Genomic DNA, 25,702 nt, shown 5'->3' with positions numbered 1-25,702 from the left:
GGTTACTTGAAACAAAATATCAGTCAATATAAACATTTGCCACACCAATAATCTTAGAGCTATAACCTTCACCTGGGTAGTATCAAAAAAAAAAAATCTGTTCATTTTGTTATGGTTTAATTATTATTGATTTAAACCCTTGAGGCAATGAAGAACGATAGGCCATGGCTCTTTGCTCTACTGTAATAGAATAGTCCCATACTAATTTTCTTGGGAATTAAATGACACCATGGCAATAAACAAATCAATTGTATATTATTTCTTACGATTCGACCAATAAACAAAGGATTGGCCTATATTAGATAAGATATGTAAGCCGACTGGAAAACTATGAAGCAAAAAAAAGAAAAGCAATGTATGATTGGCAACATTTCAGTTTCAATTTGGTTTATTGGCACGTGCAACAAGATACAGTGAAAAGCTCAGTAAATCAAGCAACATTTCACAAGATCGGTACTGTTCAAATCCTGGATAGACTGATTGAAACTGACAAACATATGACCTACAACATAAGTGGCTAATACTGAGACAAACCGAGAAAGTGAGTTATCTGAAGTTGCAGAATTTGTTGCAGAGTCTTGCAGGTTGTAATGTGGTCTGTCCTCTCTAGGGACTGAAAGCAAGTGCTCCACAAAGTAGTCATCCAATCTACGATTGATTTCACCAATGTACTTTAATACCATATCATGAGCACCAAATGCAATGTACAAAATTGGAGGAAATAAAAGTGAATCATTGCTTCTCCTGGATGGGTCGTTTGAGTGGGAAGTGAAGAGGTTGGTTTTGCATCTCTTGCATAAGAAAGTCCTATGGGAAAGACAATCGTTGGTGGAGATGGAACAACGGACCAGGCATCTCAAAGGGAGCAATCCCTTCAGAATGTTGAAAGGAGAGGGAAGAGGAATATCTTGCAAGTGGTACAAGTTTGATGAAGATTGCACATTGCAAAGGAAATTGCAAAGTGATAAGCATCAAGTGCTTGCCATTTTAATTCTCAACCCCATTCCCAATCTGATTAACTTGGTTGTGGCCTCCTGTGCCTAGACAGAAGATGAGAAATACCACCTCACATTCTGCCTGGGCACGTTGCAGACGTCTGGAATCAATATAGAAATCTACAAGTCCAGGATGTTACTTTCTCTGCATTTATCAGAACTGTCCAGTTCTGCTGTAACAAAGTCATACACTCCTAAGCACAGAAACAGGACCTAAACGCAACTCGTCTATGCTGCCCAATATTTGCCCATTCTCTTATGGAATCACCGTGTTCAACCTAGATCATTCTAAATCTTTCCATCCACACATCAGTCCAAATGCTTTTTAAATGTTATTTCACCTCTCAATATTATGTGTAGGACAGAACTGCAAGTGCAAAAAATGCAGTCTGAAGATGGGTCTGAACCCCAAACGGAAACTATTCCCTCTCTCCAGAGATGCTGCCTGTCCCACTGAGTTACTCCAGCATTTTGTGTCTATCTTGCTTCAATACTACCACTGACAACTCATATTGCCCTCTTTGCAAAAAAGTTGCCCCTTTGATTGATCATTCTTCTGTAACATTGGGTCAATTATTCTCCCTCCATGAGCACAATTTGACTTGTTGAGTATTTCCTGTAGCTCTGCATTTTGCAACTGTTAATGCCTTTGTTTGTGTTTTCACCTTCCGGCTGCCCTTATAATAGTTTTTATATTGCTTTATTCATGCCCACCTCTCTTAACAATTATCAACTGAGGGGGACCTCATTGAAACGTACCGAATAGTGAAAGGCTTAGATAGAGTGGATGTGGATAAGATGTTTCCACCAGTGAAGGTAGGCGGCGCGACTCTCGTCAGCAGCGGCCTCTGCAGCCCGTCCGCGTTTTTATTATTTTTTGTCTATGTTTCTATGTAGTTTTTTTGTTTTTTGTTGGGGTGTGTGGGGGTGGGGTGGGAGGGAGGGGGTAACTTTTAAATCTCTCCCTGCACGGGAGACCCGACCTTTTCTTGTCGGGTCTCCGTTGTCGTTGGGGCTGCAACGAGGAGCGGCCTCCAACAGGAGAAGACTGGGGACTCTGGTGCCGACGACTCACCGTCACCGTCGCGGAGCTGGCCGAGTCTGGAGCGGGTGGAGCGGTGGTGGAGCGCTGCTGCTGCTGCGGCCCGACCTCCGGAGATTCGGAGGCTGCAACTGCGGGTCTGGCAGACGGCGGCACCGGGAGCCCGCGGGTCCCTGGAGGGAGACCGCTTTTCAGGGCTCTCGCAACGGCGACTTCTCCCGCCCGAGTTGCGGGGTTGAAGAGCTCCTGGAGCGGGGCCTACAGCACCGCCCCGCGCGGCTTGGAATGGCCGCGGGACTCTGCGAGCGCACGCCGGGGGCTCTAACACCAAGACCCGGTGTGCGACCTTGCACCACCCGGCGTGGCTTTAATGGCCGCAGGACAATCGCCATCGCCAGCCGGGGGCTTTGACTTTGACTCTGACATCGGGGGGGGGGGGGGGAAAGAGTGCAGTGGAGAGACAAGTTTTTTGGCCTTCTATCACAGCGATGTGATGGATGTTTATGTAAATTATGTTGTGTCTTGGGTCTATTTGTTTGTAATGTATGGCTGCAGAAACGGCATTTCGTTTGGACCTCAAGGGGTCCAAATGACAATTAAATTGAATCTTGAATCTTGAATCTTGAGAGTCTAGGACTAGAGGTCATACTCAGAGTTAACGGACATTCTTTTTCGTTTGTCTCTTCATTGAAGACAATGACAATAAATTAAATCAAATCAAATTAGGAAGGAGATGAGAAGAAATTTCATTTGACAGAGGGTGACGAATCTGTGGAATTCTTTGCCGCAGAAGGCTTTTGAGGCTGTGTCAAATGATATTTTTAAGGCAGAGATAGATTCTTGATCAGTACGTCTGTCAGGGGTTATGGGGAGAAGGCAGGAGAATGGGGTTAGGAGGGAGAGATAGATCAGCCACGATTGAATGGCGGATAGACTTGAAGGGCCGAATGGCATAATTCTGCTCCTATCTGCATGACCTTATGAGCCTGTGATGGACTGGGTTGTGTTCACCACTCTCTGCAGGTTCAGACAGTGAAGAGGAGAGCAGTTGCCACACCAGGCTGAGATGCTTCTTGCCAAAATGCTCTCCACATCACAGTATATTTCCTATTTCCTTCGCTCCATAGATGCTGCTGCACCCGCTGAGGTTTTTTTCCAGCTTTAATGTGTACCTTCGATTTTCCAGCATCTGCAGTTCCTCCTTAAACACAGTATATTTTGTATTATTCTGTGGTGTTTCGGTCACGTGCTCCAGGGCGCTGACGTCACTGCATAGCAACGGCCGCCATTACCGCCGCGTCTCTGACAGACCCACAGAGCAGTCACAGGTAACCCCCCCCCCTCACACACACACACACACAACACGAAATAAACCATATGTACCTCCTGGCCCGGTAGATAGTAAAGCTCCCTGAGGCGCCGGGTAAAGATCAAAGGACGTCGCTAACCGTCGAAGCGGCGGGTGGTCAGAATTGGCGGGCGCGGGGTCTGGCGGACGGCCCCGCGCGCGTTCACGTCAGGGGCTTGGCGCGCTCACGTCAGCGTTGGCGCGCTCACGTTAGGGGATTCGCGCGTTCACGCCAGCCTTGGCGCGCTCACGTTAGGGGATTCGCGCGTTCACGTCAGCGGATTGGCGCGTTCACGTCTGCGTTTGGCGCGTTCACGAGGAGAGAGAGAGGCTTCATGCGCCCCCCCCCCCCCCCCGCGCGTTCACGTCAGCGGTTGCGCGCCACCCGGCGGAGGTGAAGCGGGTGCTCGCTGCCGACGATCAAGGTCCATTGAAGGTCCATCAGTCTGAAGAAGGGTTTCGGCTCGAAACGTTGCCTATTATTTCCTTCGCTCCATAGATGCTGCCTCACCCGCTGAGTCTGTCCAGCATTTTTGTTTACCTTCGATTTTCCAGCATCTGCAGTTCCCTAAACAAATCCATTGATCTCCTCCTCACTTTGTGGAGGAAGGAACAGCAGCAACTCATCCCCATGTGCCTAACAACTTGTGTGTTTGTACACAAAGCGACTGAGAAACTCGAGGTGGATACAAAGCGCTGGAGTAACTCAGCGGGTCAGGCAGCATCTCTGGAGAAAAAGGGTGGGTGGCGTTTCGGGACAGGATCCTTCTTCAGACTCACTTCTTCAAAGCAGGCAGGCCTTTTATGGCGATTTTGCAGTGGAGCAGACAACATGTAGAAACAAAGACCTGCAGAGGAAAGAACTGCAGATGCTGGTTTAAATCGAAGTTGACAAAATGCTGGAGTAACTCAGCTGGACAGGCAGCATCTCTGGAGAGAAGGAATGGGTGATGTTTCGGGTCGAGACCCTTCAGTCTGAAGAAGGGTCTCGAGCCAAAACGTCACTCATTCCTTCTCTCCAGAGATGCTGCCTGTCCCGTTGAGTTATTCCAGCTTTTTGTGTCTATCCAAAGATCCGCAGGTACCGGTTTGTACCAAAGATAGACACAACACGCTGGAGTAACTCAGTGGGTCAGGCAGTATCTGTGGAAAAAAAGGATGGGTGACGTGTCAGGTCGGGTCTGACGAAGGGTCCCGACCCCAAAGGTCACCCATCCCTTTTTCTTCAGACTCAGCCTGACCTGCTCAGTCCCCCAGTTCTTTGTGTTTCGCTCAAGATTCCAGCACCTGCAGTTCGTTGTGCCTCAACTTGTGGTTATCCTGCCGGGCAGCAGATGCAATATCCCCATTCCCATCCCAATTCCCCATTTTCCCCATTACCCTATTCTATACAGAACCATACAGGACATATCAGCCTGCTTGAATGGCATCCCATCCACAACCATTCACTCACTCCACCTCTGATGCATAGTAGCAAAGTTTATACCATCAGTCGGATGCATTGCAGCAACTCACAAAGACTCCTTACTCAGCACCATCCAGTTCCATGATCTCTACCGCTGGAAAGACAAGGGGAGAAAAACCATGGGAATACTATCTCCTGGAGATTGCCCTCCAAGGCACACACCATTTAATTTAGGAATAAATTGTTGTTTCTTACACTGTTGCTGGGTCAAATTCCTTGAACTCTGTCCACCAAACAGTATCGTGGGAATTGCACCATGACCACATTTCAAGGACTGCAACAGTTCAAGACTGCAGCTCCCCACCACCTTCTCAAGAGCAACCAGGGTTGAATAATTAAATGCTAGCTCGGCATACATAGCCCAGCCCACATTGCTTTAGTTTGGTTTAGTTTAGTTTAGAGATATAAATATGTAATGTGCCATTTGGTCCACCGATTCCACACTGACTATTGATTACCTGTTGACACTATTTCTATTGTCCCACTTTCGCATTCAGTCCCTACACAATTTGCAGAGGCCAATTAACCTACAAATCCACAAGTTAGTAAGATGTGAGAGGAAACAAGCACCAGGAAGAAACCCATGCTGTCACAGGGAGAACATGCAAACTCCACTCAGACAGTACTGGAGGTCAGGCTCAAACCCGGGTTTCTGGTGCTGTGAGGCAGCAGCTCCACCAGCTGCCCCACGGTGAATATATTTAAAAAATGCAACCTGAAACTAAAATTTCAAGGCAATGGACTCCATACTCATTCAGCAATGATCTATAAGTTAGGCTCTTTTTTCTCAGCCACTATTCATTTTAAGGTGTAAATGGGGAAGAGCCGAATGGAGGAAGAAATCTCAGCAGTATAGCACAGCATTTTAATCAGCTTATAACAACTGGGTGTGATCAATTCCTTTTAACCAATGAACCTCCACCTAATTTTGTTCCTTTCAATCTTATCCATAAAAGGAGAATGCCAGACAGTGAGCAACTCAGAGTAGATGTTTCATTCTACCCTCTGACCTTTTTCATATCTCTCAGCATCTTAACAGAGTCCCTCCCTCACAGGTTGCTATGACAAGTATTCTAAGAGGAGACTAAACAGGGAAGAAGAATCCCAAAATAAAAATCTTCACTCTGAAGCTTATACTCAATTATTGGAAAAATAATGTGCAGCCATGCCATCAGTCATAATATTTCACCCTTGCAATCTTCTGCTGCGGGGAATTGTTTTTTAAAGGAGTGGAATCAGTTACTACATAGTGATAGGAATGTGTAAGAAGGAACTGCTGGTATAAACTGCAGATAGACACAAAAAGCTGGAGTAACAGTTGGACAGGCGGCATCTCTGGAGAGAAGGAATGGGTGACGTTTCGGGTCGGAAGAAGGGTCTCGACCCGAAACGTCACCCATTCCTTCTCTCCAGAGCTGCTGCCTGACCCGCTGAGTTACTTCAGTAATTTGTGACTATATAGCGATAATCATTCTGTGAACATGGTGACATAAAGAGTTCAGGTTAAGCATTGCCAGGCAAGCAACAATGCCAACCACTGTTATACCAGTGTCATTTAAAATGTGCAGAAATATCTCCACTAAATAACAACATATTTGCACATCATTATTTAGAATCATTATTTATTGCGCATCATTATTTATCATCACTGGCTTTGGCCTCCCCACCATCGAAGGCATCTATCGAAGTCGCTGCCTCAAAAAGGCAGCCAATATCATCAAAGACCCACACCATCCTGGCCACACACTCATTTCACCATTGCCATCGGGAAGAAGGTACAGGAGCCTGAAAACTGTAAAGTCCAGGTTCAGGAACAACTTCTTCCCTGCAGCCATCAGGCTATTAAACACAACAACAAATAAGCTCTGAACTGCAACAGACTATCATTATTATTGCACTATGTTTGTTATTTATTGAGGTTAAGTATGTGTGCATGTGTATACACACACTGAATGTTTTTTCTTCTCCCGTTATGTACTGAGTTTACATATTCTGTTGTACTGCAGCAAGCAAGAATTTCATCATCCTATCTGGGACATATGGCAATAAAACACTTGACTCTTGATCATTTAGAATAATGGAAAATCCAAGAGTACACAAATGGAAAATAATGGTACTTGTCTTTAAAGTTCCATGTCCTATTTATCAACCTCATAGATTGGTGGGTTACCACCTTCACACAAACTCCCCAAAGGCACCCTTGACGCTCTTAGCTAGACACAAAATGCTGGATTAACTCAGCGGGTCAGGCAGCATCTCTGGAGAAAAGAAGAAAAGCTCTTAGTATGGACGGCCTAGCTTCAGAATGCCGCCCAGAGCCATTTAATGGAATTACATGGAACTTGTCATTATGCAATAGTTTAATTTGTTGGTTCCAATGAGGTAAATTAGCTGGGAAACAAATCTTTTTCCTTAGCAAAAATGAAATTGCTGGAGGAACTCAGCAGGTCAGTCAGAATCAGTGGAAGTATGTTTTAAACACAGCCTTGGGAGAAAATGCATGGATAGGAAATAACTAGTTGAATTAAACATATATAATATCAGAGCTTTTATTAAATTTCAGACAAAGAAGACAATGGATTTTGGTTCCTTTGCCCAGAACTTGGTTCCCATCTCCGATCTTCATCCAAATTCATCACGCCCTGTAGGTACCAATTATAGAGCCGTTTTATACAATTTCAAAAGGCTGTTCAGGAAGGTTTTCAGATTAAGCCAGATATTTAATATTTGCTTGAAATTATTTGTTTTCTTATAAAGCAAAATAATTTCAATTTAAGATTTTTATAGATTGATCTAAATTTCATCCATGTTAAATCTTGCTCCAGAAGTGGGTGAATTGTAGAAGCAGCGGTAATGGATGGAGGAGGGAGCTGTAAAAGGCATTGTACTGTTTAGACTTTGGAGACACAGCTAGATGCAGTGCGGAAACAGGCCGTTCAGCCCACCAAGTCCATGCCAACCAGTGATCTGTACACCAGCATTAAGGATAATTATGTTTTTTTACCAAAGCCAATTAACCTACAAACCTGTATGTCTTTGGAGTGTAGGAGGAAACTGGAGCACCTGGAGAAAGCCCACAAGGTCACAGGGTGAAAGTATAAACCGCGTACAGACAGCACCTGTAGTCAGGATCGAAACCGGGTGTCTGCCGCTGTAAGTCTGCAGATCTACCACTGTGCACAGTGCCACCACTGTGCCACCTAAGTCAATTCAGTAAAAAGAGCAAGATATCTTAAACTAGTGGCCTGGCCAGTCATCCAGACAAAACGCCTTTGACCTGGGATAAAAATTATATGCAGACTTCAAACTATACGTTGGTGCCAATAAATGTAATATTCCTGTAATGTAGTGCACCGCTATTTCTTATAGTTATTTAAACTCTCATATCCTTACATATATTGTTGTTAGTATCAGATTCTGGATTAATTCTGTTGTTTTGTGCATTTCAGAGTGTAGCTGGAATCGTGATTGGAAAAATTGATCCAAAAGGATTTCCCGACCGAAAGAGTTGAGTATTCCAGTTACTATTTGTGTTCTTCTGAAATAGGTTATAGATTAAATATGATTCAGTCGTACGTGTACAAGTACCATAGATAATTCTGCAAAAGCAAATATCTGTTTTGGAGCCTAACACTACATCCTGTGAATTAAAGTTAAAAAATACTGACGCAATATTAATGTGTTACTTTCCTTATCTTTCTGTAAATAACATGTGAAGTTTTTGTAAACTATAATAACCCAAAGTTAATGTTAGCTCCAACCTTTAAATTAACAGGCTGTCTAAATAGATAGATATCTATGAACTTTTGTAGGCCATTTAATCGTAATGTCTATTGACAAATGTCATGCTAGATGGGTAGAACACACAATGCTCGACAGGTCAGGCAGCATTTCTGAAGGATATGGACAGGCGACGTTTCGGGTTGGGACCCTTCTTCAGACATTGTAGTGGGGCAGAAAAAGCTTGAAAAGATCTATGCTAGATGGTACATCGGTGGTCTCATTTGTGTTTGAATTATTTGCATTTAAATCATGCTTTTGTTTAATGATCCTATTACTTTAGATTCAAATTATTGGCAACTTCAGAAAAGTTATTGGAGATAAATTGTGAATTTTGTGTACTCAAGTCAAAACCACCCCAGTCTCCATTTTTGAAATACTGTTCAAGAGAGTGTGCCCATACTATGTTGCCTAAGTTTTAAGTTAACCTTTGTTCTCTTCAGACCTTGATTTTAGTTTTGCTGGACTTTTACTTTTACTGGACTTTTTTATTAAAATGGAAAAGTACAAACTTAACCAGAACTGAACAAGATATATCTCCACATAATCTAGAATGATATTGCAGTAAAGAATGGAAGGGGCACTGTTATTTGAGGTGATATCCAGTGGTTGAGATATTTTACCTATGTGTCTCTTTCTTTCAAGTGGATATTAATAAGTGTATAGTTCATGAAAATGATTAATGCCTAGAATTTAAACTGAACAATGCTAATATTTTTCAGAAGTGAACCTCAAGATGTTAGTTGTCATACATAAACATGCATACACTTGTATAAAATGGACAGTTTTTCTTTCACTAATTAGAACAGCTTCCCCACTGGTGCAATTTATTTTATGTATATGCAGCATTTAAATTTCAAAATTATTTATATATTTTCCAAAATTAACTTCTACTAAACCTTTTGGTATTAGAATATTTGGTTTAAAATGGAAGTAGATTAATTGATTGACACTGAAAGACATTAATTATAATTTAAAAAACATTCTGCAATTCATTTCTGAGATGACTGAGCGACCTCTTAGCAATCATTGATGGTGTTTAAATTATTGTTAACTTCTTGATGTTTTACCTATTTAGTTTTTTAGCTGTGCTCACAATTCTGACGTGTAGATCAGAATCATGTGCTGCTCTGATAATCCTTTCCACTTAAGCACTTTATTAGATGTCTGCCATAATACTGATATTAATGAAAGAACGTAAGCATTAATAATAATATGATAATGATGAATAAAGTACAAGTGGCATATGGATATGCAGGGAATTGAGAGAGTGCCTGGAATGCGCTGCTGGAGATAAAGTAGTGGTATTTTAGAGACTTTATAGGCACATGGATATGCAAGGAATGGAGTGATATGGATTATGTGTAGGCAGATAAGTGTTGGTCTTGGCGTCATGCTTGGCACAAACATTGTGGGCTGAAGGGACTGTTCCTGTGCTGTACCGTTCTGTGTTCTAATGATTACAATTCGAAAGGCTTAACACTTCAATCTACAGAAAAGAGAATTGAACTGAGTGAGTGTCACATTTATTTGCCTTTTTAGCATTAAAGTCTGATCATTTTAATTTCAGGCAACAGCTTTTCTACATGTGCTAGCAATTTGCAGTTGCTAGTAACAGGGCTGACTCAAATGCAGTGAGGCAGTCTAGTCATTTGAAAATGGAGAGTAGATATAATACAGCATAAAGGGAGTTCAGTTTTGCTCACTCCCTAGTCATAATCAGAGAAGCAATTTCTAGTTCTTGTTACCCTCCTATTGAAATAGTAACTGCTAAAACCCACTCCCACAGTCTTTTTTCTTTGACTTATTGCAAGTGAATTGCAACTGAGGTTTCATGCTTTTCATTTCAGTTTAATCTATATTTAAAGGTATTTTCAGGATATTCAATATTTCTGAAATGGCCTGTCTTGGTGCATCTTGAGACCCATGCTTGATGTCATGAATGAGTATCATCATACACTTGAATCTCTCTCCCTCACCCTCACCCCCTCCCTCTCTCTCTATCTCTACCTCTACCTCTGTACCAGCTTACTCTTCCTGTTGCTACATTCATCTGTGGTTCCATTTTTTCCTTCGCCACATCTGGAGATTTTCTTTTATCCTTTTAGATATCACGGGTTGCAAACTACAACAACTGAATTCAAACATAATCTTACATTTTAAACTATTCCTTCTGAGCTTCCCTCTTTGAACTGAATGATGAGCCCTCCACCAAGCCCTCAGTTCCCTCCCCCCACCAAGTCATCATCTCAATGAATTCCATGCTGTGAACATGAACTCCTGGCATGAACAAGTTGAGGTGAGGGGTTTGTTTCTGAGCTGTATAACTCTTTGACTCCTAACAGAGCTTCATTAGATTTTATTGATATTATGTAGATATTGAATACATTTATCTTGGAGTATAAATATATATTCTGTTTAATTTCTTTAGACATTGGAACAGAAAGATATACTTTCACTTTCACAATTCGAGATGATACAGTTTACTTCATCAATGTAGCTTCCTGGGGGAGAGAAGAATATGTGAGAAGTCTATCTAACAGCTTCAGAATTGGGGATTGTGGTATGTTTTATTGAATTGATTTTTTATAATTGTAAGACATTTTATAAGTAGTGTACTCAATATTGTTCTGTAATCCATAGGCTCATTGGCTCATTCAAACATTATTTCCTTAATTACTGTAATAATCAGCTACTTTACCCTTTTGTTAACTCATGTCACCCCTTCTTTGGGCCCATTTTACACTCAAGAGCTTTGAACCTAAAAAAATCAGTTTCAAGGACAGATTTAACAACATTGAGAAATCATGGTATATAATATATGATAGAAAATACACAGAACTCACATCAGTTCACTAGCTGAAAGGTGGAATACTAATTTATCAATTGATGTTCATAATAAACATTGATAATTTGCAACATTACATATTTTTAATTTTGATATTGTTTTGTAGTTGTGATTGAGAATCCATTAGTGCAGACCAAAGATGCAGAGAAGGAAGAAAGATTCAGCCCGTCTACTTCAAGGTATATTAAAGACACGTCATAATAATCCAATTGTAATACTTATATTTGCAATCATTTGTTATAATTAAAATTGCTAAATTATTAATTATTTAATTGATATAGTTATCGAGTCATAGAGCAATACAGCACGGAAACAAGCCTTTCGGCCCCAACGTGACGATGTTGACTAACATTCCCCAACTACACTAGCCCAACCTGCCTGTGTTAGGTCGATATCCATCTAAACCTATCCTATCCACGTACTTGCCCAGTTATAGACAATAGACAATAGGTGCAGGAGTAGGCCATTCGGTCCTTTGAACTCACTATGATCATGGCTGATCATCCACAAACAGCACCCCGTTCCTGCCTTCTCCCCATATTCTTTAAGAGCTCTATCTAACTCTCTCTTGAAAGCATCCAGAGAATTGGCTTCCACTGCCTTCTGAGGAAGAGAATTCCACAGATTCACAACCCTCTGTGTGAAAATGTTTTTCCTCATCTCCATTCTAAATGGTTTACCCCTTATTCTTAAACTGTGGCCCCTGGTTCTGGACTCCCCCAACATCGGGACCATGTTTCCTGCCTCTAGCGTGCCCAAACTCTTAATAATCTTATATGTTTCATCCATCTAAATTCCAGAGTACACAATCCCAGCCGCTCCATACTATCAACATTTGACAGTCCCGCCATTTCGGGGATTAACCTTGTGAACCTATGCTGCACTCCCTCAATAGCAAGAAATAAACCTCTCAAAATTATCTGCATTGCTTTGTCTTCACTGGGGTGGGGTTGGGCCCCACAAAATTACAACCACCGTAATTTTGATTTCACACCGAGATGCCATTCTTTTGGTTTCACTCTTGCATAAGAACACAAGAAATAGTAGCAGGCAGTTTGATTATGTACACTTATTCTGAATTTCAGTAAGAATACAACAGATTTAATTACTAATTAATTAGAATAAAGAAAGTGCATTTTTCCCCATTGAAATTTTTATGATTTGAATAGTTTTGAAATTAATGCTTAGAATTACTTAAGATTATTTTCTCTGCAGATAAACATTTGTCATTAATGTTATTTGTTGTTTCAAATTTAGTTGCTATAAGCTTTTGGTCAGTGAGAACTTCTCAACGGTCAAGTTATGCCATGATCCGGAGGTTGAAGCTAGGCTTCTCTCCTTGCTGCATTTGCCAGTGAAAAACCACCAGGACTACTACTCACTTGGAGATATTGCCCACAATGGGCAGAGCCTAAATGGATCCCTTATCAATATTCTGGCATCAGTCAAATCGGTGGGTTTCTTGTAGTTAAATCAAAACATATTTTTTCTTTTGCCATGATGGCCAGCGGCATAAATTAATTGATGTGTATTTTGTATTAGATTATCCGAGTTAGTAATCTGAATTTCACTGCACCTTAATTGGTACACGTGACAATAAACAGACCTTTGAACCTCTATTACAAGAAAACTTTGCATAGAAATTCATTATTCCAATTGGTAGTACGAATTATGCTTTGTACTCAAGTCAGTATTGCATCCTTCCTTATCAATTCATTTAATTGTTGTTAGTGAATGAATTCGAAGGCCAAACACAATGTATTCAAAAATTTACATAGAGAGTTCAGCCATTAGCCAGGGATAAGTTTCTTGACTATTATTTTTATATCTCTGAAATTTCCCACAATTAGAAATTTACATGAATAGCAACCTACACTAGAAATTCATTCATACAGCACCTTTGTTTACCATTATGCAAATAAATTTGCATGATTTTATGCATGAATCCAAAAGTTTAGTCTCGCACTTTCATGCGCTGTACATATTAAGGCGTGTAAGTAAGCTTGTCAAAAAATAAACTGGTGGAGGAACTCAGTGGGTCAAGCAGCATCTGTGGAGGGAAATAGACAATCGATCTTTCGGTTCAAAATCCTTTCTCTGTCCAGTTTCTTTGCTCCAGATTTCAGTATCATCTCCAGTGTGTCTCCAAGAGGCTTGACGCAAAGGATGCTGAACTAATAATGTCACTTGTAATGGTAAAAGTTGTTGGCAACATTTGCAGCTGAAAGTAGGTCAGATTTCTCTAGTTCAGAAATATCATGGGAACCAATGTTTATACAGTAGTTCCTCCATTTGCTGCAGTAATTCAATTTAATGAGCTACTCAACACTATGATACTGGCTTCTGCAGAGTTGGGGTACTGCCTGTGGCCATGAGAGGTGTCTATAAGCTGCATCCGATCTGCACAACCAGTCTTCAAGTTATTACAACTTTACCTCGATTGTTTGTTTGACGGTCCCGCTGAGTGTTCTGCACAATAGAAGCAGGAAAATGGAGTTGAGAGGGAAAGAGAGATCAGCCATGATTGAATGAAGGAATATACTTGATGAGCCGAATGACCTAATTCTGCTCCTGTGATGTATGAACTATGAAGATTTCAAAATGTCAAAGTTTCCTAAATTTTAAAGAATAATAGTGTGCTTCATGATCCCCAGAGGAACCTTGAGTTGTACAACTAGTGCACAACCATAGAAAAATGTTTGCATGGTTGGTATCACAGTTGGGGAGCTTGCTTGACTCTTTCATTTTGAAGCAGCCCATATTCCTATATATGCATGATGATTAGTGTAAACAGCCAAGGACAGATTTCTGTTTACAATTAACATCCATACCAATACAGACTTGGGTTTTATTTTACTCTTCGTGTTCATAACTTTATGTCTAGTTACCACAGCATATTAAGCTTTAAGCTGCAGTCCCTTCTCTCTCCAATTACTCATTCACCATTACATTCCTTAAGCTGTCTCTTTCCCAGTTCTAACTAATCTCTGCTTGTCTGGTGACACCTCCTTTTTCAATTGAAACTCTTTCAGTGTATCCCTATCTGCTTTAGTGCTCTTCATAAATCAGAAGAAGCAGCAGAGGGAGTTGATCTTGTTGGATGAATCTAGCAGTCAGCAAATTTATATATCAAAAATTAATGTATTTATTACTCTGATGATAATGCCTTATTCTTGGTTTTAAAGTAATAGCTCGGGAAATGTGCCGCAGTAAAATTCAATTTCAGGGTGAGATCTTCGATTTAAGTAAGATTAGATCTCCAAAGAGCACCACTTTAATAATAATCTCTCGATATTTATATTGAAGGTGTAATTATGACATTATATTAGTTTAAAATACTTTTGTTTTAAGATAGGGGAGCAGAAGCATTTTACTACAGCTGACAAAAGAAAAGGTCAACGATGTGAAGTAAAACTGTTCGATGAAACTGTACCTTCATTCTTAATGAACTGGTCAGTGTATTTTTCAGTAGATTTATCAGTAAGATTGGAAGTTTCTAATGTTGAGTCCTAATAAGGGTGGCACAGTGGCACAGCGGCAGAGTTACTGCCCCCTTACAGCGCCAGAGACTCGGGCTCGATCCTGACTATGGATGCTGTCTGTATGGAGTTTGTACATTCTCCCTGTGACCGTGTGTCTTTTCTCTTTTATCCTCCCACATTCCAAAGACAAGTAAGTTTGTAGATTTATTGGCTTTTGTGAATTGGCCCTGGTGTGTAGGATACAACTAGTGTATAGGTGATCATGGTCCGAATGGCCTGTTTCCACGCTGTATCTCTAAAGTAAACTAACCTAAACTAATTAATCAGAATGGGTTGTCGACAAAAATGCTGGAGAAACTCAGAGGGTGAGGCAGCATCTATGAAGTGAAGGAATAGGTGACGTTATTCGGTCTATTTGTAGATTTTCAGTAATAATCCTTCCATCCTTGCACAAAATTATAAAAAGGTTGAATGCCTTGCCACAGCAAGTGAATACCTTTGTGTTAATTAATCTGCACAAAGTACTTTCAAATTCCATAATTCTCTTGGGTGATTTTGACCTCTATCCTACTCAATAGTAATATGTAACATTTATTAAAATTAATTAACTCCTTATCTGTTCTGTGAATTCCTTTTAGTGACATTCTTTTCGGGTTGACAAATCCAACCGTGCCAATTTAATCTAATTGTTTTCTCAGATTCTAGGATCCAACCTCAATTACTTCTCTGCAGTTCGTAAGCTAAAGAATCTTATTATTTTTTATGTAACCCCAAGCAGAATTGAGCACAGTGTCTAGTGATACGTGGTTAACACACAGTCCAATTTTAGTATTATTGGTCGATTATCTGTGCCTGATTGCTTTGCAATATTTTCTGGTTTTCTTGCAAGTTTCCTGTACTCTTACTACTTTGTTGTTTTACAAGGGGCTGTTTTCACCCTGTATCTCTAAACTAAACTAAACTTTTAAGGTTACTCCCACCCAGTGAATTAGAGGATAATTACTAGGATCATTTAGGATATTATTTCAATTCATAATATTTAAACCATCAGGCCTGATAGTGGCTAATTCTGTAAAACAGAAGAGAAAATAGCTTTCACCAACATAAACATTCAGTTATCTTTTTAATATCTAACTACTATTTGTGATTCTCATAGCTGGGATAATGAATCTATACAGCTTGCACAGACATGGGTACCCAGGGAAACAGGTATTGTATATGTTAATTTGAATGAAGGATATCTTCCTTATCTCAAACTTCATAATTCTGCAGAATGCCTTAACATATTTTATAGGTTAGATCTTTATATATTTTACAGTATTGTTCATAGCCGATGCTCGAGTCAATTACGATAATTATCGCAACTGCATGACTGCTGCAGTGGTTGCTAAAAGCATTATTACAACAAATCCTGGTAAGGTTTTTCAATTTTAATGCCAACATCAAAAAAAAACACAGTGAATATTTGAAGTCTGATTTTCACATGCAACTTAAACATGTAACTTAATTGGATCCTTGCCCTGCCCATCAAAGTAACTAGCACACATAGCTGATACTGCACGTGGAAGAAACCTACATTAAAGGATCCAGATTGATTCCAAATTTGTTTTGATTGAAAAATAAGAACAGAAAATGTTGGAAACACTCAGCAGATGGGACATATCTGTGGAAAGCGAAAATGTTAAACTTTTAGGTCAAAGATCTTAAGATCATCAAGCAGGTCGATCAGCTGTGTATCTCCAGCATTCTATGGTTTTATTTTACATTTTTTCATTAACGATGATCAGTGATCCTGAACTTATTGGCTTGTAGATAATATCTAGCTGGTATCTGCCGTAGTCTCCCAAGGACCTGCACACCACTAGTTCTGTGACAGAGGAGAGGGACCTCCTCAAGGAGAGGCGCGTTAATCTGCTTTTCCTGCAAATGAAAAGAGTTTATGGTTTTAATTATAGTATACTGTAAGTTCAACGTGTGAATCTCGAACTGTTCATAACAAAAACGTCCATCAAAATGTTTATGACAGATAACAAACTTCTAACTTTAGTATCTTTTAGTCTGTAAGTTGCTTAAATACATTTTTGCCAGTTAATCTCTGGTAATGTGTAGAATTTTTTTAATTTTTTGTTAGACCAGCTACCAGTATTCTTTATCATTTCATCAAGAAATTAGAAGATCAAGTTTTTCCTTCGTGTATTGTGATTGGATTGGATTATCAGCTAAAGTATAAATTCTTTTTTGGAATGGACCTTCCAGAAAACGTTATTGTAATTATTTAGAATATTTACTTCATGAATTAATGTTGAGTATTGTCTTTCTGCCCTGGGAATATCAAGACACAAGAGAGGCCAATCTGTTGTTTAATTTTGCCAAAGATCATGCAGGAAATGATGATGAAGATCCTGAACAAATTGATGAGTTGATAAACTGTAAGTCGTTGAGTTTTATGTGTGAAGTATAATTTAGTTTAATTTAGCAGGCGATTCAGACTATGGGCGCTGTCTGTACGGTGTTTGTACGTTCTCCCTGTGACAGCGTTGGTTTTCTCCGGGTGCTCTGGTTTCCTTCAACACTCTAAATACGTACAGGTTTGCAGGTTAATTGGCTTAGTATAAAATTGTCCCTAGTGTGTGTAGGATAGTGTTAATGTGCGTGGCTCGCTGGTCAGTACCGACTCAGTGGCCTGAAGGGCCTGTTTCTGCGCTGTATCTCTAAACTAAAACTAAACTCTTTCATTATTTGTGATTCAAAAATTGTATTAAACAATGGATAGCTGGTACTTTACTTCTGAAGTGTAACAGGGAATGTTTTATTATCTTTTGGAATTATCCCATGCTTTACGTATTTTCATTTTATGTTTGCAGTGCATTCCATTGTGGATGTATTCACTGTTCAGCAGTTCAAAAACAAAGCAATAGACCACTGTGGCAAATCTGAGTCTATTTATGGAATCATGTATGCTTACATTACAATGTTTAACATTGATTCTGACAATTCAAAGATAATAAAATCCAGATGGTAAGAATGATGATTTATTTTTATTTGAACTTTATTCATAAATGTTAGAGGATACATTTTTTCTTGGTATTGTAATTAATTTGTTCTTGATAATACTCTAAATGTGTTTGGTCTAATATGTTTAGGACACAGTTCGGAATCATAGTTCCTTTTAATCGCTTTGTAGCGAAAATATTTAAGAAAATGTCGACTGAGCCATTCCCCACCATGCAATTTGCAATTCCAACTGTTTATCCATTTGCAGAATTATTGCTAAATCATGGAATTTCATAGTTTCATAATGGACTACAGATAGAGATCTGGAGCATCGATCAAGAAGTATTAGTTTGGATCCCAACATGAAAGCTGAAGTATTTAAATTTAACTGCAGCTACTATTTTGTATAAAAACATCAGATTCATTGATGTCCTTCAATGAAGGAAACCTATTATCCTTATACATGACCATGTAATCACAAAAGCAGCACTCAGCTGCCTCAGGCACTTAGGAATGGACAATACATGCTAGATTTTTACTCTGACATGTGCATCCATGATCAAATGTTTAAAAAACAATCCGAATTGACATGATATGCAAAGAAATGATTTGGCCCATTTAGTTCACATCAGGTCCCTGAAGGGCAGTCATTTCAGTCCTATTTCCTTACTTTTCCCCCCATCTAAATTACTTTATTCAAGTGCCAATCCTGTTTTATTTTGAAAGTCCTGATTGACTCAGTTTCCTCTACTCTTACAGTTAGTTCCAGATTATTCCCATTCTCAGTGTAAAAACACACATTTTTTTCATATTTCCTGTGTTGTTTATTCTTCACATTAAATACATATTCCATTGTCTGCTTCTACGTTCTGTTGTATTCATAGACATAGAAAATAGGTGCAGGAGTAGGCCATTCGGCCCTTCGGGTCTGCACCGCCATTCAATATGATCATGGCTGATCATCCAACTCATTATCCTGTACCTGCCTTCTCTCCATATCCCCTGATCCCTTTAGCCACAAGGGCCACATCTAACTCCCTCTTAAATATAGCCAATGAACTGGCCTCAACTACCTTCTGTGGCAGAGAATTCCACAGATTCACCACTCTCTGTGTAAAAAATTATTTTCTCATCTCGGTCCTAAAAGACTTCCCTCTTATCCTTAAACTGTGACCCCTTGTTCTGGACTTCCCCAACATCGGGAATAATCTTCCTGCATCTAACCTGTCCAACCCCTTAAAAATTTTGTACGTTTCTATAAGATCCCCCATCAATCTTCTAAAATCTAGCGAGTACAAGCCAAGTCTATCCAGTCTTTCTTCATATGAAAGTCCTGCCATCCCAGGAATCAGTCTGGTGAACCTTCTCTGTACTCCCTCTATGGCAAGAATGTATTTTCTCAGATTAGGAGACCAAAACTGTACGCAATACTCCAGGTGTGGTCTCACCAAGATCCTGTACAACTGCAGTAGAACCTCCCTGCTCTTATACTCTTATACTTATATGTCATGTTAGGAATCAGAAGTTTTGCATAATAATCTTTATCTGTAAGAGTCTTATTGATGCTGCGTTACTTTTTAAAATACTATTAAAATTCAGATATGGTAAGAAAGAAAATTCAGAATCAGAAAAAGGGGAATAGTGATAAAAGAGACAAAAAATGCAGATTTGCAGAGGTACTAATTATGAAGTCATGTTCCAAAAACATTCCATGAACATTTTAAAACACATCAATTTTGTTTATTGAAGTGGTAGGTGCAGAATGTTGGTCGATATTGGTTCAGACGTATGCACAAATCCTTCTTGTTCATTCGGCGCAATGAGCTCTTCAAATATCATTACCAATTTTGATTTCTGGGTGGATGTGTCCGACCATACAGGCACTCTTCCGTCTTGTAACTTAGTAGGAAACACAGCTGAAAAAACTCTTGGCTACACAGTGAGTATTTAGTACTTAGAACTTTTAGATTAAAGTTGCAGTGTAATAGTTACTGTGTTTTCTCGAGTGCTTTATGCTGCAACACACATTTGAGATTAGCTTTCATTGTATGGACCAGTCAGTCAGGCTGGGAGAGGAAGACACGTGTTAAGGAAGCACGCAGACTGAGAAAAATATCGTACCTTGAAATCATCTGCAACAATAAATTTACTTGCTCATTCATCTCAAGACATGCAGGAATATTTAACTTCTGCATTTTTATAAGCTGTTTATTCAAAAATTCCATTTGATGTTTATTTTTCCTTCCAAAATTCTTACATGATCCCACTTTATTTAGTTTTGTTATTAAAAAGAACCAAAGTAGATTAAATAATTGGGTACAGGCTGAGAAAGTCCCAGGTTGTAGAATTCAGAACTGGATATCCAACTTCGATGAAACTGTAATCACCCTTCCCACCTTTGGGGTTATTTTTAACAACAAGGAATGAAAAGGATATAATTAATGATTTTAGATTACAAAACTGATGTTATGTATCTTATGCTATGATTCCTAGATTGAAGAGTTTTGCAGTTTAACAGAAGAACAGAAAACATTGTTAAAATGGAACTTTCTTTTGGAGAGATGTAAAATCTATCTAAAGGTTTGGATTTTATGTATCCTAACTATACTATGTACTCATGAAAATATATATTTTTAAATGATTTACAATTTACTGAATAACACTACTTCTCACACTTTTGGGCTGAATCTTGTTGGCTATGGCCAACGACTCCAAAGGGAATTGCGGGCTTCAATCATTCCAACAAAAGCGTTGGACTTCCCATAGAGTATAACACTGAAGATAGACACAAAATGCTGGTGTAACTCAGCGGGTCAGACAGCATCTCTGGAGAAAAGGAATAGGTAACGTTTCGGGTCGAGACCCATCTTCAGACTGAGCTCAGTTTGAAGGGTCTCGACCCGAAACGGCACCTTTTCCTTTTCTCTGGAGATGCTGTCTGGCCCGCTGAGTTAGTCCGGCATTTTGTGTCTGTCATCGGTTTAAACCAGCACCTGCAGTTCCTTCCTACACAAAGAATATGACACAGGTCTGGTCTTGTGAGGATTCCAGACCATTATATTAGGAATGGCTCTCAGGTTGTGTGTCTGACGAGACAACACATGAACTGGAATCCTCATTTATTTTAGTCAAGAGTGTTTTATTGGACGGGACAATGAAATTCTTACTTGCTGCAACACAACAAAATATGTGAATATGTAAACATTTTAAATAATGGGGGGAAAAAAGAAATGGTTCAATAAATAAAATATAGTGCAAATAACAAATAATAATATAGTCTTTTGCAGTTCAGAGCTCATAGCTTATTCATTGTGTTTAATAGCCTGATGGCTGTGGGGAAGAAGCTGTTCCTGAATCTGGACGTTACAGTTTTCAGGCTCCTGTACCTTCTTCCCGATGGCAGTGGTGAGATGAGTGTGTGGCCAGGATGGTGTGGGTGATTTTGGCTGCCTTTTTGAGGCAGCGACTGCGATAGATCCCTTCGATGGTGGGGAGATCATACATTTATTATGTTAGGTATCAGGTCTACAAGCTTTAAAAAAAATTGGAATTTCCCTTGTATGTATTTTTCTATATCATTATAAAAATAAAAAATCTTTTCTATCATTGCATGCAGTTGGTTCCGTCAAGTAACGCAAGAAATGGAATAAGAACAAGTTTTCTATCCTGCCAAATAGCTGATCCTGAAGAGGCTAGTCAGACTTTGTCCAGCATATCAATTTCTTCCAGCAGCTGTTTATTATAGAGATGAACCCCAGATCAAATACTTACTTCCAAGCAAAACTGGTAGACAAAATCTTAACCAAAAATTCAGCTGCCAGTTTATATTAATATTTAGGTGTAAATGTTTACTGTTTTGATTATGATGCATTATTAAATTTCAAAAAAGTGTGCAGAAGTTTGTCAAATCAGTTGACTGTTCATGCATGGCAAGAGAATGACATTGAGTTAGGGTAGAACATTTTATTTTAGATACTGAAACTTATGGTTATATTTTCTAAGTTTGCTCTTTTGCAAAAGGCCCTCGACACATTGGCTCAGGGTTAAATGTTTACAGTTAACCCAGAGATCTCTTTGTTGGTCCTTCTTCAATTATCTAACTCATCTGCACTTTTCTTGCTCATATATCTTCTTAATTGAATATATATTATAAAATACCGGTCGTAATTTGTCATTATTAACACAAAATTTCACACTTTTTCAGTAGAGCAGTTAGAAATAATCTTTTTTTTAAAGTTATGTGAAAGATGACAGTTATTTTAAAACATGTGTGATAATTAAACTCTTGTGACATCACAATAATTGCTTGTCATCTTAAAGAACTGCATGGAATTTGTCGGTTTATATTTAAGCAGTCAGTGATGATATAATATAAAGTAGGTGGAATTTTCCCATGCTAAATTTGCCTGTTTGTCATCCCATTTTAATAGCATCATTTATATGGGTATGAATACTTTTTGAGACATGTTTAAGTAAAGTTACTTGCTTCAAACGTTTGAATTTCCTGTTACTCTCAAACACGGCATTTGTTGCCATGTTATCTTATCACATTTTCATTATTGTGAACCAGTCTCAAATATATCTTTAAATGACAATAGAAACGCAACTTTTAAGTCCACTTGGAGATATAATTACCAAAACGTTACAAGTAAAGAGTGAAAAATCACAGTTTAGTGGTTTATTTCACACTTTCATTATCCTTGTCAGCTTGTCAACGAAATCTTGGCAAATGTATTTCCTATGGTGGTATTTATTTTGTAAATAGCTTTGAAAACAATCCTGGAATACCAGCATTGGATTTTGTTGTGTAGTACATTAAAAGTCTTCTGTTGTACATACTTCCTGCTAGCTTCCTTAATATTACATTTCTGTGTTAATATTTATAGTGGAATCTATTTCCGTACCAGATTGTAATACAGTAGATGCTAAAACCCAGTGGTAATATCAGTGCAATTCCACCATTGATCTGAGACCATAGTTATAGAGTGTGACAGGCATGTATTTTCATTATAAGAGTGGACAAAATAAAATATAATTATAAAAACAAGTTAAAACTGTAACAAAGAATACAATTCAACATGTGTGTTCTAGTCTAGTTATACATTTTCTTATACAATGATGGTTCTTGTGGTCGGGGTATGATATTGCCCAGGCACTGCCCTTACACACACTTGTTTTTCTTTGTCAGTCATGCACACAATATGCTGTCATTGTGTGCATGTGTGTGTGAGGGAGAGTGGGTGCTGGTATTTAGACCACATTATTCCAGAAGTAACCACACTTGAACATCCCCAGGACAATCGTCCTTTACAATGTCGTCCTAGAATGAGACCCAACAAGATCCCACACTTCCAGGCAACACCTGCCATCGGCCCACCACGCCACCTCTAATCCCTTTTTTCACCCTCTTTCAACTCGCTCGTCAGCTAAAACAGATTCAGAGGCTTTTGATAGGCACATGGATTGGCAGAGAATGGAGGAATATGGATCATATTTATGCAGAGCAGATTGGTTTAATCTGGCATCATGTTCAGCAGACATTGTGGGCCAAAGCACCTTTTTGCGTGCAAGAAGGAACTGGTTTATACCGAAGATAGACACAAAATGCTGGAGTACCTCAACGGGTCAGGCAGCATCACTAGAGAGTTGAATGGGACCTTTTGGGTTCAGACCTTAAATCCTTCATATCCTCCCCTACCCATTCCCTCTCTCCAGAGATGCTGCCTTTCCCACCGAGTTATTCCAGCATTTTGTGTCTATCTTCACAATCATTGGTAAATTCTTGACGCAATTATATATAGCAAGGAAAATGTTTCCGTACATTGTGCCATTGACAAGTTCGTTCAAAGGAATTTCAGTTCAGTTTAGTTTATTGTCACGTGTACTGAGGTACCATGAAAAGCTTTTGTTGCGTGCTATCCAGATAGACACAAAATGCTGGAGTACCTCAGCGAGTCAAGCAGCATCTCTGGAAAAAATGAATAGGTGACGTTTCAGGTCGGAAACCTTCTTTGGCATTTTGTGTCTATCTTCAGTCTGCTTATGTGGTGAGTACATAGTACTGTATGTACTATGTTAAAATGCACATTGATGGTCATAGCCTTCACAATGACCACACTGGCCCCTGGCAATTCACCTGTTGATCAACATCAGCAAACCTGATCCACTATTGTCTCAGGCACAATGCTCTAATACCCGATTCCAATCCTCAGCCTGCAATCACCAACCCTCTTGCCCTTACATTTCATGCAGCAATCTGGTGCAATGTCTTTGCTTCAATGACACCGATCCACCCAGAAAACATCACCTCTGGTCCAAAACTTTGTAAATAATTGACAACTATGGCAGATTGACAACTATGGCAGACGTGAATTTGTACCAGGCTAGTGTTTAATGATCAAAATACCATTTATTTTAATTTTTGGAAGCTTCAAATACATTGATTGGTCCAGTTGCTGGTTGCTTCTCATTGTTGATCCAACGTAATTGGTTAGGATGCATCGTTTGAGGTTGTGTCAGGCAGCTGCCCTTTAGTCGGGAGTGTCATTGTGCCGAGGAAGATACTTTCTTCAGCGAGTGGTAGTGTAGTAGGCAGAACGTTTTTCTTTAGCCTTCAGAAAGAAGTCTGGAAACTGTAACGTCCAGGTTCAGGAACAGCTTCTTCCCAACAACCATCAGGCTATTGAACACTAGAAACTCCAACTAAACCACTGAACCGCCTGGGTTGCATGAGGAACTTTGGCCTTTGATTTATTTGTTTGTCAGTCTGCTGCTGCTACTGCTGCTGCAAACAACAATGTCTCCGTTTCGGGACATTTGGCAATAAAACACTCCCGACTCTCAAGTCACTGCGAGTAACTGGGTGAGTTCCCTTCCACTGTGAACTTCATGGTGATGAGGTCGTCGATGCCAGCTTGCAGCTCGTCGTGTTCCTGCACGGCAGAGACTCCGGCGGGGGTGCCGGTGAGAATCAGGTCACCTTCTTCCAGCCGGATGATCCGGCTGATGTAGTGGACGAGGAAGGGGACGGGGAAGATCATTTGCGAGGTGCTGCCTCGCTGCCTGAGCTGCCCGTTCACCTTCAGCCACAGGGTGAGGCGCTGCGGGTCGGGGACTCTGCCCTTGGGGATGAAGTCGCTGACGGGGCAGGAGCAGTCGAAGGCTTTGGCCAGGGTCCAGGGGTGCCCCTTCTTCTTGCACTCGTCCTGCACGTCCCTGGCCGTCATGTCCAGGCACAGGGCGTACCCCCCGACATGGTCCATGGCGTCCCCCTGCGGGATGTGGCTGCCCCCCTTGGCCACCACCACCCCCAGCTCCACTTCGTGCTGCACGTTGCTGCTGTAGTGGGGGAGGCGCAGCGGGGAGCCCTCTCTCAGGTAGGCGCTGGGAGGTTTCAGGAAGAGCAGCGGCTCGCTGGTGGACACCGGGTTCTCCAGCTCCCGGGCGTGCTCGGCGTAATTCCTGCCCACGCACACTATCTTTCTCCCCCACTCCCAGAAGCAGCTCAGGTTCCTGGAACCCATCCTCGCAGTGGCCCTGACCCTGGCGTCTGTCGGCACAGACTTGCAACCCGGCAGTGACTCACACTCTGACAGCCCGGCCAGCGAGGGGTTAATCATCCGCCGGCCCTCGGAAACTGTTTGCAATCTTGTGCATCTTCATCTTAATTTTATGCAACCCCCCCCAAAAAAATCATCGCCTCTGCTGCACTTTAAAACAAAATATGATTGCAAATAATATTTGCGTAT

The 25,702-nt window shown here is 40.2% G+C and overlaps 2 protein-coding genes across 4 annotated transcripts; one reads left to right on the top strand and one right to left on the bottom strand.

Annotated features, from left to right (window-relative positions):
• The first annotated feature begins 2,014 nt into the window (after nt 1–2,014).
• Nucleotides 2,015–22,452, top strand: meiob (meiosis specific with OB-fold). 3 transcript variants are annotated; one of them, XM_055651090.1, is made up of 14 exons: nt 2,020–3,365; nt 7,414–7,494; nt 8,300–8,357; nt 11,062–11,193; nt 11,585–11,657; nt 12,736–12,931; nt 14,830–14,930; nt 16,117–16,169; nt 16,279–16,374; nt 17,297–17,389; nt 17,825–17,978; nt 19,704–19,893; nt 20,448–20,534; nt 21,571–22,452. In XM_055651090.1, the coding sequence occupies exons 1-14, from the start codon at nt 3,165–3,167 to the stop codon at nt 21,697–21,699; spliced, it is 1,644 nt and encodes a 547-aa protein (XP_055507065.1). In that variant the 5' UTR covers nt 2,020–3,164; the 3' UTR covers nt 21,700–22,452. The 3 variants fall into 3 exon arrangements, with proteins under 3 accessions (XP_055507068.1, XP_055507067.1, XP_055507065.1); XM_055651092.1 differs by lacking the exon at nt 7,414–7,494 and having other exon boundaries at nt 2,019–3,365; XM_055651093.1 differs by lacking the exons at nt 12,736–12,931; nt 14,830–14,930 and having other exon boundaries at nt 2,015–3,365.
• Nucleotides 22,453–24,328: 1,876 nt separating this feature from the next.
• fahd1 (fumarylacetoacetate hydrolase domain containing 1) lies at nt 24,329–25,672 on the bottom strand. Its single transcript, XM_055651096.1, has one exon. The coding sequence runs from the start codon at nt 25,571–25,573 to the stop codon at nt 24,800–24,802; it is 774 nt and encodes a 257-aa protein (XP_055507071.1). The 5' UTR covers nt 25,574–25,672; the 3' UTR covers nt 24,329–24,799.
• Between the last annotated feature and the right edge of the window lie 30 nt (nt 25,673–25,702).

The sequence above is a fragment of the Leucoraja erinacea genome, chromosome 20, assembly GCF_028641065.1.
Source record: "Leucoraja erinacea ecotype New England chromosome 20, Leri_hhj_1, whole genome shotgun sequence".
In the NCBI taxonomy this organism is placed as follows: Eukaryota; Metazoa; Chordata; class Chondrichthyes; order Rajiformes; family Rajidae; genus Leucoraja; species Leucoraja erinaceus.
Note: the sequence above shows the minus strand (reverse complement) of the source record. Positions and strands in the feature narration are given on the sequence as shown.

Excerpts from the sequence above, each read along its gene's own strand:
- meiob (XM_055651090.1), top strand. The coding sequence starts at position 3,165 with ATGCTGCTGCACCCGCTGAGGTTTTTTTCCAGCTTTAATGTGTACCTT. Across the intron at positions 16,170-16,278 it reads ATGGGTACCCAGGGAAACAG|TATTGTTCATAGCCGATGCT; the intron begins GTATTGTATATG and ends TATATTTTACAG. Across the intron at positions 19,894-20,447 it reads AAAAAACTCTTGGCTACACA|ATTGAAGAGTTTTGCAGTTT; the intron begins GTGAGTATTTAG and ends TATGATTCCTAG.
- fahd1 (XM_055651096.1), bottom strand. The coding sequence starts at position 25,573 with ATGATTAACCCCTCGCTGGCCGGGCTGTCAGAGTGTGAGTCACTGCCG.